The sequence below is a fragment of the Colletotrichum jinshuiense genome, chromosome 12, assembly GCF_051148585.1.
Source record: "Colletotrichum jinshuiense chromosome 12, complete sequence".
NCBI classification, from domain to species: Eukaryota; Fungi; Ascomycota; class Sordariomycetes; order Glomerellales; family Glomerellaceae; genus Colletotrichum; species Colletotrichum jinshuiense.
Window position 1 is genome coordinate 73697 of NC_139305.1, and position 12789 is coordinate 86485.

The window sequence follows — 12789 nt, forward strand, 5'->3', positions numbered from 1 at the left end:
CGGCGAGCCGTCGCAAGGCTTTGATGCACTGATTGCCAGTCACAGGGGCTATCAGAGCTGACAAATTGAGAACGGTGGCCGCCGCGTCTGCCCTTCCAGTTGCATAGCCTGGGGCATCGTCTTAGTATCGCAACCTGTTGGATTTTGTTCTCGGATTTGGCCTCGCCGCAGCCATTAGTCGCACGCCTATTTCAGTAGAATGCAGCTTCGAGTAGAATGCAGCTTCGGTAGGCCTGTCTTTGAGGATTTATGTAGATAATGTTGAGAGATTTGGTTTTGGAGGGAGCCATAATTAAGGCTGAACACCTGCATAATGACACCGCGCAACTCTTGGTATTGCACTAAAAAGTAAGTATCCACAGGCTACGCACTTCCTGATTGGCTGCACTTGAGTAGAGATAAGAAGTTCTTTCAGGCTCCCAGCGCAATCAGCAGGACAAAATATCAGCCCATCTCGCATTCAGGCTTCGCCGCAGGCTTGCCGGTCTTGGCTCTCAGCAGCACTAGTAAGACGGGCATGCACGTTGAAAATAAAAGTCCGGCTTGTTCCCAAATTAACTTGCCTGTATTCATACATCGAAACTTTTCCAGTTCTTTCCAACCCAACCATGTTGAACTCACTACGATGGTCGGCCTGGGGCCCAGTTTACTGGGCTCTGGTGGGCGTCGTCGCGTCCTTTATTGCCATGGTCGCCCTACTCGCTCATTTCGATAACAAGCCTGTGTTTACCTGGCAAGGTGTTACTTTGAATACGATAACCTCCATCCTTTCTGTCACAATCAAAGCGGCTATTGCATTTGTTATCTCGGAATGCATGGCTCAATGGAAATGGATCCTGTTCATCCGGGAAGAACGACCTCTGATTGACTTCGATAGGATTGATGGGGCTACCCGTGGTCCCCTGGGTAGCTTGCGAATCTTGCTTAAATCAAAGGGCGCGTAAGTTGCTGTGCGGGATTATCTAGTCGTTTATGGGCTCAACTGATAAAGTCGTCCCGTTTGGTAGTACAACCGTCCAATTCGGCGCAATCTTGACGATTATCGCTATCGGCCTCGACCCCTTAGCACAACAGATCATACAGCTACGAGAAAATATGGTGTTTACGGACAGTAGTCAACTTGGGGACAGCCTTATTGCTCTCAACTCCAGAGCGACAGACTACAGTGGGGGTAGTCTAATATTTGCGGGTAACGGAACGAATGTAACCTGGTTGCATACCAGCATTCCCATTTCCATGCAAGGAGCGATCATGAGCGGGCTATCAAAGTCTCCTTGGCAAGTGGAACAGGAAGTCCCAATTCAATGCCCCACGACCAACTGTACTTGGAACCCGTTCAAAACCATCGGTGTCTGTCACAAATGCAACGAAATTACATCGAAGCTAAAGCGAGTTGATGGCAAAGTTGATAATACGCCAACCACTGCCTTCATCCTCCCCAACGGTCATTACATTGATAACGATTATAAAAGCCCCAGGATAGTAACGGCTTCTATGTTTAGTACTGCGATACCAAGCAAGACAAATACTATGAGAGAAATTGACACACTGCTTTGGTCAATGAGTATCATTTATCTGACGCACGAGACGGACAAACAAGACAATTCAAAGGCACGGTGGTTATGGCCGCCGCCCGACGATGCATTAAAGGCCACCGAATGCGCCCTTTACTACTGTGTCAAGAACATCAACTCTTCTGTTATTAGCAACCAAGTTATCGAAGTCATCACAGAGGTCACAGCGAGACGAAGCCCCGATTCATGGGTAGAGACACAAGCATATAATGAAACATCCGAAGAGGCGAGAGGCACCTACGAGTTTGAAAAATATTCGTCGAGCATTGAATACTCAGACCTGAGATTTGAGTTTCCTGATAACGCGACGGAAAGCAATTTCACCGTCTCGAAGGTATCTATCACGTCTTTGGGTGCTTATTTCCAAGAGCTCTTCCGGAGCGAAATGTTTTCCGACACTACTATAAGGCGCAAATATGAGGACCTATTCGGCAGAGGTGTCATAGCATATAATGGACAGATGACTGGGGTCTTCATGGGCGAGTACATCACGAACATTACAACATTTATTCCACCGGCTTTGGAATATTTTTGGACTCCGGCTCGGGAAAATTATTTTGACACTTTCTACGCACTCGCGACCAGTATGACAAATGAGATGCGATGGAACGTCCTGTCAAGAGCGAATGAGCAAAACGGGCAAAATCGAGACCGCTTCAAGGATGGCACCCTGGGTTACCCCGGGAAGGCATGGAATTCAGTTGTGCAGTATCATATCAGGTGGCCATGGATTACACTTCATGGGTTAATGATCTTGTCGACGATACTGTTCTGGCTGAACACCTTGAAAAGCTGCGGCAACCAAGATGATGTACCGCTGTGGAAGAGTAGTTCCTTGGCTGCTATTAGGCATGGTCATGATGTAGGCAGGGTTTTGAGTGGCGCTACCACGATTGACGCTATGGAGAATACTGCGAGGATGGCCCGTGTAACTATGCGTGGGAGAGACTGCGAGGAGATTAAATCGTGTATAAGCCGATCATCAAGTCCGAACGGGGCTGAGTTGCGACAGGAGGACGTGCGACTTTAGGGGCGTAGATTTGGTGGAGTAAAGCAAGACTTTTTTCAAGATATTGAGTGTTATCAAGGCACGAATTTATCCTACTTCGGAGAAAAGGAGGATCTGCTACGATTGCTACTGTTGATGCAATACATGAAGGACAGTGACCATCCAGCGAGGTGCGAAGACGGTGCGCTCCAGGCCATCCACTTCGCATTCAAACGGTGTAAGAACAAGGCCAAGCGGTACATACGGCCTGATACTGTATCGTATAACGCTATTTTCAAGGCCACCCAGGTAGAGCTATCCAAGGAAAAGTCCAGGCCATTCCACTTACCAAATCCCAACCATAGAGAAGAGGTACACATATGTCAGCTTTCAGCTGCTCATTTGTGTCGTCCGAGTCATGAAGATCGAGGAGAATGGGGAACGGCCCCGCTGCAAGCTAACAACAAGGCAGAAGGAGGCGTACGAGACCATGATGAAGGCAGGCGACATGATCAATCTACGCCTAACGACCAGGCGAAAGGGACCGAGTACAACAGCACCCTGGTAGCTTCCTGATGGTGCTGAGCATGCGGGTGGACCACGGATAGGAGGACTTCAGCAAGTTCTTGGCGCGAGGGTCTTCCCCGAGGCGGAGACGGGGTCGACGGCGGCCAGCGCCGATGCGGCGTACCAATACGGACGGGATTTTGACAGGTTCCTGGCCTCGCTGCTGTTCCTGGTCCACCTCAGCTACGGCCAGACGGCACGCACGCCCGAAATGCTCGCCGTACGACACCATAACACAGCGGACGGTGGCGTACGGAGCATCATGATGGACCGGACCATGGTCATGATCGTGACCAGCATACACAAGGGCTCTACTCGCAGTCGGAGCGGGTGAAGGTCACCCACCGCTTCCTGCCGCGGGAGGTCGGGTCGCCGCTCATGTACTGCCTATGCCTGGTGTTGCCGTTCTGGCAAAGCGTGCAGGGGATGTCGTGCCGTGGACAAAACATTGCTCCAATCATCGACACTTTTCTCGCAAGTATGCAGGTTTGCGGTTTTTTGCACCGAATGTAGGCCGAAGCCGAGGGTGCCATTCCTTAGGGGCAGACCCGCGCGCGTAGAGAGGGGGGTAAGGCAATTCAACAGCACGCATTCGTTCAGACCACATGTGCGTGTATGCCTACATAGCCGAGGCTTGAGAGTTATTCTCGGTTGTGTCCAGGCAGGCGATCACGGCGTCTCATTGGTTCAGAACAGAAAGACTTTGCATGCACAAATGGGCGCAATTCGAGTAAACTCAAGTTGCAGGTTGCCGCCCCGGCATCAGGGCTGACATGGCCGTGCGTCTCATTGGTTTAGAACAAAAGGACTTCGCAGCCAGAAAACGGGCGCTAGTACACTAAGACGGATTCAGAAGGATGTCCCACTTGATTCGGGCTCTTCCGACGACTGAGGCTAACACACGGTTTACCCCACAAAGCCCCCGGTCTAGGCAAACTACCTGTTCCGTACGAATACGGTATATCGCAGCCAGGGCTGTAAGCACTAGTGGTTTTAGCGCTGACGCAAGGATTGCTGTGGGGGCTGTTGAGGCTCTGCGGCTACCGTACACGTTTAAGTGCCTCAACCTCAATAGCCTTGGTTACTTGATGTGACGGCATCCCTGTTATTAATGAATTTGTAATCTAACGTAGCCTGACTTTGCTTCGCTGTATCTCAACACTCAGACGCATCCTCTAGGGAACATGCGCTGTGGTGGGCTCGTTCCCAAGAACCTATTCGAGAATCACAACCCATGTCAAAAAGAAATCAGGCAGGATGCGTGAGGCTCAAGCCGCTATCGCATATAGGATAAGTAGTAGTATAGTCTTGGAACCCTTCTCGTTTTAATTTTTTATTCAAGACAGACTTGTCAATAACACGTCATCGCTCTAGAGGTAATATTTCAATATACTCAGTATTACTAGTTGCCACACTGCCGCTTGACAATTCTTTGAATAGCAGCAGGCCGATCGTAGCAGACTCTGTACGCACCTGATGCACCTGAGACACCTGGAAATGATACGTCCCGTTCATATCATGGAGGCACAACTTGGAATGAGACATCCCTCCAATCATCAACACTCTCCCGTCCCGGCCCTGCAGCTTTGCTTACTGGACTGTCCGGATGTAATCAGACCCATCATAAATCCAGTTTCATCAAAGTTGTAGATATCTTAAGAGAAAACGCGTCCGGGCTATGGTTGTCGCTTAACGAAGTTCGATGCCGAGTGCTGCCCTACCAGAGGTGCATCGCGGTTGTGAGCAATCGATTGGCTACATCTACCACATCAGCAATCCTGGGAGGGAAAGATCAGGCATCTAGGTCGAAAATGTATTAGATAACTTTTCCTCTTCAAGCGACGTCAAATTCCGTAAGTTCGGCATCCTGCCGTCCCGAGATCTCGAGCCCTTTAATGGACGACTTGATGTTATATGACTGACTGAGTAGATAGTAGCTGCTGTCCGGGCGGCAAGCTTTAGTTAGACATTGATAGCTTGAATAGGAAGATTCTCATTGCTTTCATTACTTTGAGTCATTATGCTGTGTTCTGGAAGAAACGTGTCCATTCGCATCAACACATCATAAGCGCAGTTCTGCATCTCAATCTCTCGTTACTCGCTTGTGATTTATGTCAACGTTAGATGTGTTAATAAGTGTGGAAACATTGCTACTAACTACTAAACTGCTTTTTCAAGATGTACTATTAGCCCCTCAAGTGGTGCAAAAGCTGAGATGAATAACGTTAGATCGGGCGCCGTGTGTAAGACTTGGATCCGACCAAACCACGTCAAGAAAAGCGAGCAAGTTCGTGGTGACCCAACATGTTTTTTTACGTTTCAGTTAGATCATTACTTACTGGCTAATCCAGATGTCCGATTAATGCCGACGCGAGCCGGCCTCTGAGTTGCAACAGGCTCTAACTTCGGACTGGTACTTGAGAAGGAAATTTCAGGGGCGTCAGCTTCCTTCCATTCACAGAAGGGAACATGACAGTCCCACCCCGAGACTAAATCAATGAACCCCACTCGCCTAGCATACAACTCAAGCAAGCGAATGTGTAAAGAAGATGTATATCGCGGATGGTCCGGAAGATTTAGAGACTTGTAGAGTGCCAAATGTGCGAAACGCGTCCTAAGCTGACTGCCTTGTTCTTTTTTTCCGCCGGACAAATAATACCAACGAGATAAGCAACCGTTCTAGCCGAAGTGGCGAGACCTACATTAGTGTGTAGCAAGTCAAGTTTCCATATCAAGGCTCGACGTCTGAACCGATCGAAAGATGCCTTACGGAAAAATATAGATAAGTAGATGATTAGCACTCTCAAGTGGTTGTTGAAGTCTCATTGCCTGCAAGTCGTTCATGTAGCAGTGAATTTCGGAGATGGAAACAGCGTCACTTATTGCCCGCTTCGCCGGCATTCTTCTCTTCTTATATCTCATCGAAAAAATATGGAGGTCAAGAAATGGCAACCGTTTTCCTCTGCCCCCCGGCCCCAAGGGACTTCCTCTCATAGGGAACTTGAACGACCTTCCTAAGCATGGTGTGCTCGAGGCTAAGCACTGGTTGAAACACAAAGATCTCTACGGTTCGTAGATGATTTATATTGCTTATTACTTGTTGCTTGGAGTAGTAGACTGGATTTTCATTCGGTTGCACCAGGCTGACTAGTTTGTTGCTTACTGACTAGGCCCCATTAGCTCCGTTACAGTCATGGGCCAAACCATGATCATTATCAACGACGCCAACACCGCATTTGAAATTCTCGAGAAGCGCTCAGTCAAACATTCCTCGAGGCCAAGAACGGTATTTTCTGGCGAAATGTAAGTTAAATATGACCAGCGCTTAGTAGTGCACATGAGACACCTCTTTTTCTAACCACCACACAAAGGGTCGGCTGGGAGCACGCGACTGGAGGGACAAAATACAATGAGCGATTTCGCACCCATCGCAAGAACATGAGCCGTATCATCGGCTCCAAGACTACAGCAGCCCAGTATAATAAGATGCAAGAGGCCGAGGTTGGCCGCCTCCTGCTACACTTGCTGGACAAGCCCGACGACTTGGTAGATCACATCAAGAGGTTAGTTTTCAATTTGATTATGCGAGAGCCACGACAGACGGCCAACCCAAATGTTGACTCTTAAACAGGGAGGCGGGTTCGTTGATTTTGAAAATTGTTTATGGGTACACCGCAGAGCCATTCAAAACTGACCCCCTCGTCCACATGATCGAAAAAGCGATGGACAACTTTGCCAAGAGCGCTACCCCAGGAGCTTTCTTAGTTGATGTCTTCCCCTTTCGTAAGTCCATACATCTGATACTTCAACATCCTCAAGCCTCTCTAAATGCTAGAAGTACGGCACGTCCCGAGTTGGTTCCCCGGGACCAGGTTCAAGCAAACCGCCAAGAAATGGAGAGCTGAACTCTTGGAGACTACGGAAAAGCCGTATGCCTTTGTGGAAAGCCAGCTGGCCCAAGGCAAAGACAACTCGTCGTTTCTCTCGCATCTCATTGAGTCTGAAGACTGCACAGCAGAGGAGAAGTTTAATGGAAAATGGTCGGCGCTGGCTCTGTACGCTGGCGGTGCGGATACGGTATTACAAAACCGGCAACCGTCTCGTTTAAACATGAGTTTGTGTGCTAACAATATTTCACTAGACTGTATCTTCTATATCTTTCTTCTTCCTGGCCATGGCAATCTTCCCCGATGTACAACGAAAGGCTCAACAGGAGATTGACCAGGTGATAGGATGTGGTCGCTTGCCCACCATCACAGACCGCGAGAACCTGCCCTATGTTGAAGCCGTTGTAAAAGAAGTCATGCGTTGGCATTCCATTGTGCCTATGGGTCTTCCCCACTGTAGCACTGAGGATGATGTATATGGGGGCTACTTTATCCCGAAAGACGCTATGCTGTTCGCAAACATTTGGTCAGCGCAATCCATCCCAAGTGGCACGTCAAGACAAAAGAAGGTTTTACACATGACTAACATGGAAATTATGCTGATTTAGGCATTTTACACACGATCCAGCCGTCTACGCAGACCCCATGGCCTTCAAGCCCGACCGTTTCCTACCCAGCGAGGGCCGTGAGGCAGAGACAGATCCTCATAGATACGTCTTTGGTTTCGGCCGCCGCATCTGCCCCGGACGGATCCTCGCTGACAACTCCCTTTTCCTCAACATTTCGCAGGCTTTAGCAGTGTATAGCATCACCAAGCCAATCGTCAACGGCAAGGAGACTGAGCCGACAGTCAAGTTTACTTCTGGCGTCATCAGCCGGCCGGAACCGTTTCAGACTTCGATTAAACCGCGATCTCCACAGCATGAACAGCTGATCCGCTCAATTGAGAAGGCGTTTCCGTGGGAGGAGAGTGACAGTAAGTTGTTGGCGTAACACTCTAACGGGGCTGCAAGGCTAAAAGACTATCATCTTTCATTTTCTTCTTCATTGATTTTCTGAAGAACAGCACTCCCTACGTGGACAACAACTAGAGAAGTTACTGTCATATATATCACAGTACATTCGTTACTATGATAGTTACAGCATGCATCACATGGAATAGGAAGCACTGCGGACATGCCAGGAGATGTCTGTGTAAAGGGCAATTTACCTACTATATAGTTGGACAGTTACGTCCACAGTCACTCATTTACTTAAGCTCGTCAATATAAACTATCGGCCTAATACGTTCCTTCTGCCAAAAAAATCGCTTTTAAGAAGCCCGTTTGCAGATCCAATGATAGCGATGCAATCCAATCCCACGTGTCGTTTTGCCAGCCAGCACTGCAACTGAAACTGGGGTTTGGATAGGCCCCTTGCACACGACAGAATCTATTGCGGACAGAATCCATATCCCATCAAGTGCCAATGGACCCCGTTCAAATCAAGGGCGGCGTAAAGCTAAATAGATTCAACGTCTGAAAATGCGTAGGAATATTTGCCTATTTAAGCACTTATAAATCGGCGTCTTTGGAGTACAAACGAGTATTTCAGGTCTTGAAAAAAATGTAGAACTTGCTGGGATAAGGGTTCTAATCCAAAGCCGGAGACGGTTCGGCGTCGCCATCAGTGTTCTTCGCGGTGTGCTCGGCAACCGAAATGTTCCAGGTGGTCAGGGGCGTATGCTTTGTATAGTCGCGCTCTTGACCCCATACACCGTCCGTCACGACCTCCCTCAACTGCGGGCGATACTCAAAGAGCAGCTTCCGCGGGCCCCGGATGAAGGCGCTAACGGGCGAAATAATATTTTTTGCATCCTCATGACCGTAGCGACGAACGGAGACTGCCACATCACAGGCAACTCGCTTTCGGAAGCTTGCTCTCCTGAAACGTCCAGACACGGTGGAGCAAGGTTCGCTGGAGAAACCTGGCCGCTGACATGACAACCTCCAGTGGCAGTGGCACCATGTCTAGCTCGGTGTACAAGTTTTCCAAGACAACGCCAGGTCCCCCTCCCCGACGCGCTAGCCGGACCCGGGCACCGAAGTCGTTGTTGGACATGTCTAGAGCGGCCAGTAGCTGGAACACAGTGGCGGCATCCGCATCCTCGATGCAGAACCACGCGATGACTGCCGTGCAGTTGCTGTAAATGCGGCTCATTATAGCTACCTGCCTGGCTTTGAGCGACAAGGCTAGTCTGCCGGAACGAGAAACCTGGAGGATGATCAGTTCTCGCCACTTCTCTAGCGCATTCCCATCTCTTACCATGTTGGCTGGGTGCTCTGGACCCCGTTCTTTGACAGTTCAGCCTCATCTGTGCTGCACTTAGTACGGGGAAGTAAAGTTCAACAGTATCAATCGAATCTCACTGGGGGGACAGTAATAGGTAATCCCTCAGAGGGAAAAATATAAAGAAAGACGAGAAGCGCCTTGCCTTGTTGATGGAGAACAGTACAGCTCTCACTCATCTTCTCATCTTGCATATACCATTGCGATAGCAATCTGGTGGCATCATCAAGGCAGACGATTGCACGTTACCTTCGAATAAGACGATACACACCTTCATCATGGAAACCAGCAGAAGCTTCGGGCAGTCTGTCCCTCCGGTCGTTGCACCTGCCCCTCAGCGTCGACGGAGCAGCCGATCAGATAAAATCCGCTCTCTCGTCAGCGACTACGATCTCTCTTGCACCTCAAAGGACGATTCTGTTCTCAAGGGTATCAAGGTTGAAAACCTAATTGGATTCTCCCAAGTACCACTCGGCCTTGCGGGCCCGTTGGACATATCTGGCCCCAACTTCGACACGAGTCTTTTTGCACCTCTTGCGACATACGAACCTACCCTTGTTGCTAGTTGCTCCCGTGGCTGCAAGGCATTCAATATCTCGGGTGGTTTGAACTTCGAAATCCTTGCGGAAGGCATGTCTCGAGCCCCCGTGTTTTCATTCGACAATCCCGGTCACGCAATCGCCTTTGCTCGCGCTATCCCGTCCTTCCGCGCCAGCTTCGCAAAATGGGCCGAGTCGACAAGCTCACACGCACGGCTCCAGGACTTGAGACCCTCCGTCATTGGTTCCCAGGTTCATCTCTTTTGCAGCTACCATTGTGGAAGTGCAGCTGGACAGAACATGGTAACAAAGGCTACAAAGCATGCGTGCGACATGCTTCTGAGCCTATGCCGGGTAGAGTTCTCCATTCGAGAGTTCTTGATCGAAGGCAACGTGTCGTCCGACAAGAAACCTTCGTGGGGCAACGTCAAGACTCCCAGAGGCGTGTAAGTCATGGCATGGGGCACACTTACGCCTGAAGCCAGCCAATCAATCCTGGGTGTCAGCACCGAGTGCCTCTATTGGACACAGCAAGCTGCCAAAGAGGGTGGCATTCGCAATGGTCAATTTGGATCAAACTTCAACACAACGAACATCATTGCCGCCATGTTCATTGCGACAGGACAAGATCCTGCCAACGTCGCTGAGGGATCATAGAGCCACCTGACGTTAGAGCTGGACCCGGTCACGAAGAATTTGACAATGTCTCCGTACATTCCTTCCTTGCCGGTCGGGACAGTTGGCGGCGGAACTGGGTATTCCACCCAGAAGGAGGCGCTCAAACTTCTCGAATGCGCCGCGCCAGATATGAAAGGTCGATTGGCTGGGGTTATTGCCTCCTTTGCACTTGCCCTGGATCTCAGTACCAGCGCAGCCATCGCGAACGACACATTCACGCGGAGTCATATGAAGCTTGCACGAGGAGAGCGTCTTTCAAAGCTGTAGGTGGCTGGGATTTCGATGTTGCGAGTGACGGAGACGTAGACAAGGACTAGTATGGAACAATGGTATTATAAGGCGTATAGGCGTTTACAATATAAGAATGTCATGATAGGTTCATTCTGCCAAGCCTTTTTCTTTGGCTCCAGCACTTGGCGGCGCACATGTCCCGTGCGCCTTCACGTGACTGGCTCACAGGATCCCTACTTATAACCCTAACCCTTTCTATCTGTTGGAATCACAGGTTACGGGAGGTAATCGAACGTAAGCAACTAAAGGTCAAAACTGGTACTGTATTCTGGTGGTTGTATATCTGTGTAGGAGAGTAGGTAGGCTGGCAGCAGCAGCAGCAGTGAAGATACTACTGTTAGCAGCCCGGAGGTTGGATCTCCGGGTTCCGCTGCCGGCTGCTGCTGCTGGCCGGCTCCCTGTATTCTGGCTGAGTAATCCAACAGTATCTTTCTTGAAATATAAGGCCGAGATGTCATCAGCTGATAAGAATCCCAACAGCTGTTATACATCTTTCTAGAACAGGAACCAACTCTCTAGAGCATTTCCTGTTATCTACCTAAGTTATTCCTAAAAGGGCTATAAGGGTATGTGGAAAGGAGGGCAAAGTCAGGACATTTAGTGTTAAATGTAGTCAAGAGGTGAAGAGTCAACAGGGAAGGCCTTTAACAGATGAAAGTTACTGATTTTCTAGGCTGGCTAGTTCTGTTCAGCGTCTGTTCTCTTGTTATACAAATGAGCTAGCTCATAACTCAGCGCGGCCACCCTGCAGCGTCCATCACTCGGTACTTCTCCTCTAGTGCCTGCTGGATACTCTCGCGCCCTACGATCCGTAGGTTCCACTCATAGCTTCGCGGGAACTTTTCCTTCCACTCCTGCTCAAAGTCATCACTGACGTTGCGCATGAGTTTGTCTGCAAGCACCAAATGGAAAGGGATGTACATGAGGTCAGCATATGTGCACTTGTCGCCCACCAGGTACGGATGCCCCGTCTTGGCGAGCTGACGCTCCACAACCCCGAGAACCCACCGTACCATGTTCCCGTAGTGTTCGTGAACGGACGAGATGTCCTGGTCGGTGTGGAACTAACTTCATGTCAGGTACGGCTGTAGGAGATTTTGGGGAGGCGTTGGTGTTACCATTGTAAAGTAGGCCTTTTGCCCCAAGAACAGATCATGCCCAGCGATTTGATAGTCCTTCCAATTCTTCTGGTGGTATTTCTCGGGAAAGGTGCTGTACTTCAGTTTATCATCATGATCGTACATGTCTTCGAGGTACTCGATGATTGTTCCGGACTTTTCGGGTCAATCAGTCTGGTGGCCCCGTGTAATGGTGGCTGAACATACCTCCCACAATGTGATGTCGTTGTTTGGGTCTACTATAGTGGGGACTCTGCCATTGGGACAGATGTCTATGTACGGAGCGACCTTCATCTCCTCCGCGGTGAGAAACTCAATCTCATAGGGTAAGCCGAGCTCCTTTAGGAGAATGACGACCTTCCACGGGTGTGGACCCTGCAAACGGTATCAGTACTTTTGGTGCGACAACGCAGCGGCAAACGTGACCTACGGCGACATGCCCATAGATCTTGATGGGCTTCATGTTGATCGGCATAATGACTTATTCAGGATGCCTCAAGATCATGTCCTAAACCTGCGCAATTGGTCCTTTCCTTTGGCTTTCCATCTTAATCATGTTCGTTCTCCTGTCGGTATGGAAAAAGACCGCGGTGTCCGCTCGCTTACGTTATCTTCGCACCGGGCTACAATGGGCCAATGGGAACAAACGACGCCACTCCGACCCGGTCTCGGCGTTCGCGAAACCCGCTTCGGCGCCCCGGACGTTTGTCCCCGATGGGCTCGCTGAGCGACTTCTCCGTGCGGAACCGAAGTCCACCAGTCCTATGAGCCCAGCCAGCAGGGTCTCTTACAGTCCGTACCCAGACTTTGTCCCACATC

General features: G+C 49.8%; 5 protein-coding genes across 5 annotated transcripts; 3 read left to right on the forward strand and 2 right to left on the reverse strand.

Annotated features, from left to right (window-relative positions):
• Positions 1-608: 608 nt before the first annotated feature.
• On the forward strand, positions 609-2604 carry EsH8_XII_000017 (DUF3176 domain-containing protein; the record flags this gene model as incomplete). Its single annotated transcript, XM_083273780.1, has 2 exons — positions 609-940; positions 1008-2604. 2 exons carry the CDS (start codon positions 609-611, stop codon positions 2602-2604), a joined length of 1929 nt encoding a protein of 642 aa, XP_083120394.1.
• Positions 2605-6322: 3718 nt separating this feature from the next.
• EsH8_XII_000018 (cytochrome P450) lies at positions 6323-8009 on the forward strand (the record flags this gene model as incomplete). The annotated part of the gene is made up of 6 exons (XM_083273781.1): positions 6323-6432; positions 6501-6692; positions 6761-6912; positions 6968-7206; positions 7271-7562; positions 7645-8009. The coding sequence occupies 6 exons, from the start codon at positions 6323-6325 to the stop codon at positions 8007-8009; spliced, it is 1350 nt and encodes a 449-aa protein (XP_083120395.1).
• A 638-nt stretch (positions 8010-8647) lies between these two features.
• On the reverse strand, positions 8648-9323 carry EsH8_XII_000019 (uncharacterized protein; the record flags this gene model as incomplete). Its single annotated transcript, XM_083273782.1, has 2 exons — positions 8648-8939; positions 8995-9323. The coding sequence occupies 2 exons, from the start codon at positions 9321-9323 to the stop codon at positions 8648-8650; spliced, it is 621 nt and encodes a 206-aa protein (XP_083120396.1).
• Positions 9324-9622: 299 nt separating this feature from the next.
• On the forward strand, positions 9623-10540 carry EsH8_XII_000020 (uncharacterized protein; the record flags this gene model as incomplete). Its single annotated transcript, XM_083273783.1, has 2 exons — positions 9623-10329; positions 10390-10540. The coding sequence occupies 2 exons, from the start codon at positions 9623-9625 to the stop codon at positions 10538-10540; spliced, it is 858 nt and encodes a 285-aa protein (XP_083120397.1).
• Positions 10541-11583: 1043 nt separating this feature from the next.
• EsH8_XII_000021 (glutathione S-transferase family protein) lies at positions 11584-12433 on the reverse strand (the record flags this gene model as incomplete). Its single annotated transcript, XM_083273784.1, has 4 exons — positions 11584-11916; positions 11971-12126; positions 12178-12345; positions 12401-12433. The coding sequence occupies 4 exons, from the start codon at positions 12431-12433 to the stop codon at positions 11584-11586; spliced, it is 690 nt and encodes a 229-aa protein (XP_083120398.1).
• Between the last annotated feature and the right edge of the window lie 356 nt (positions 12434-12789).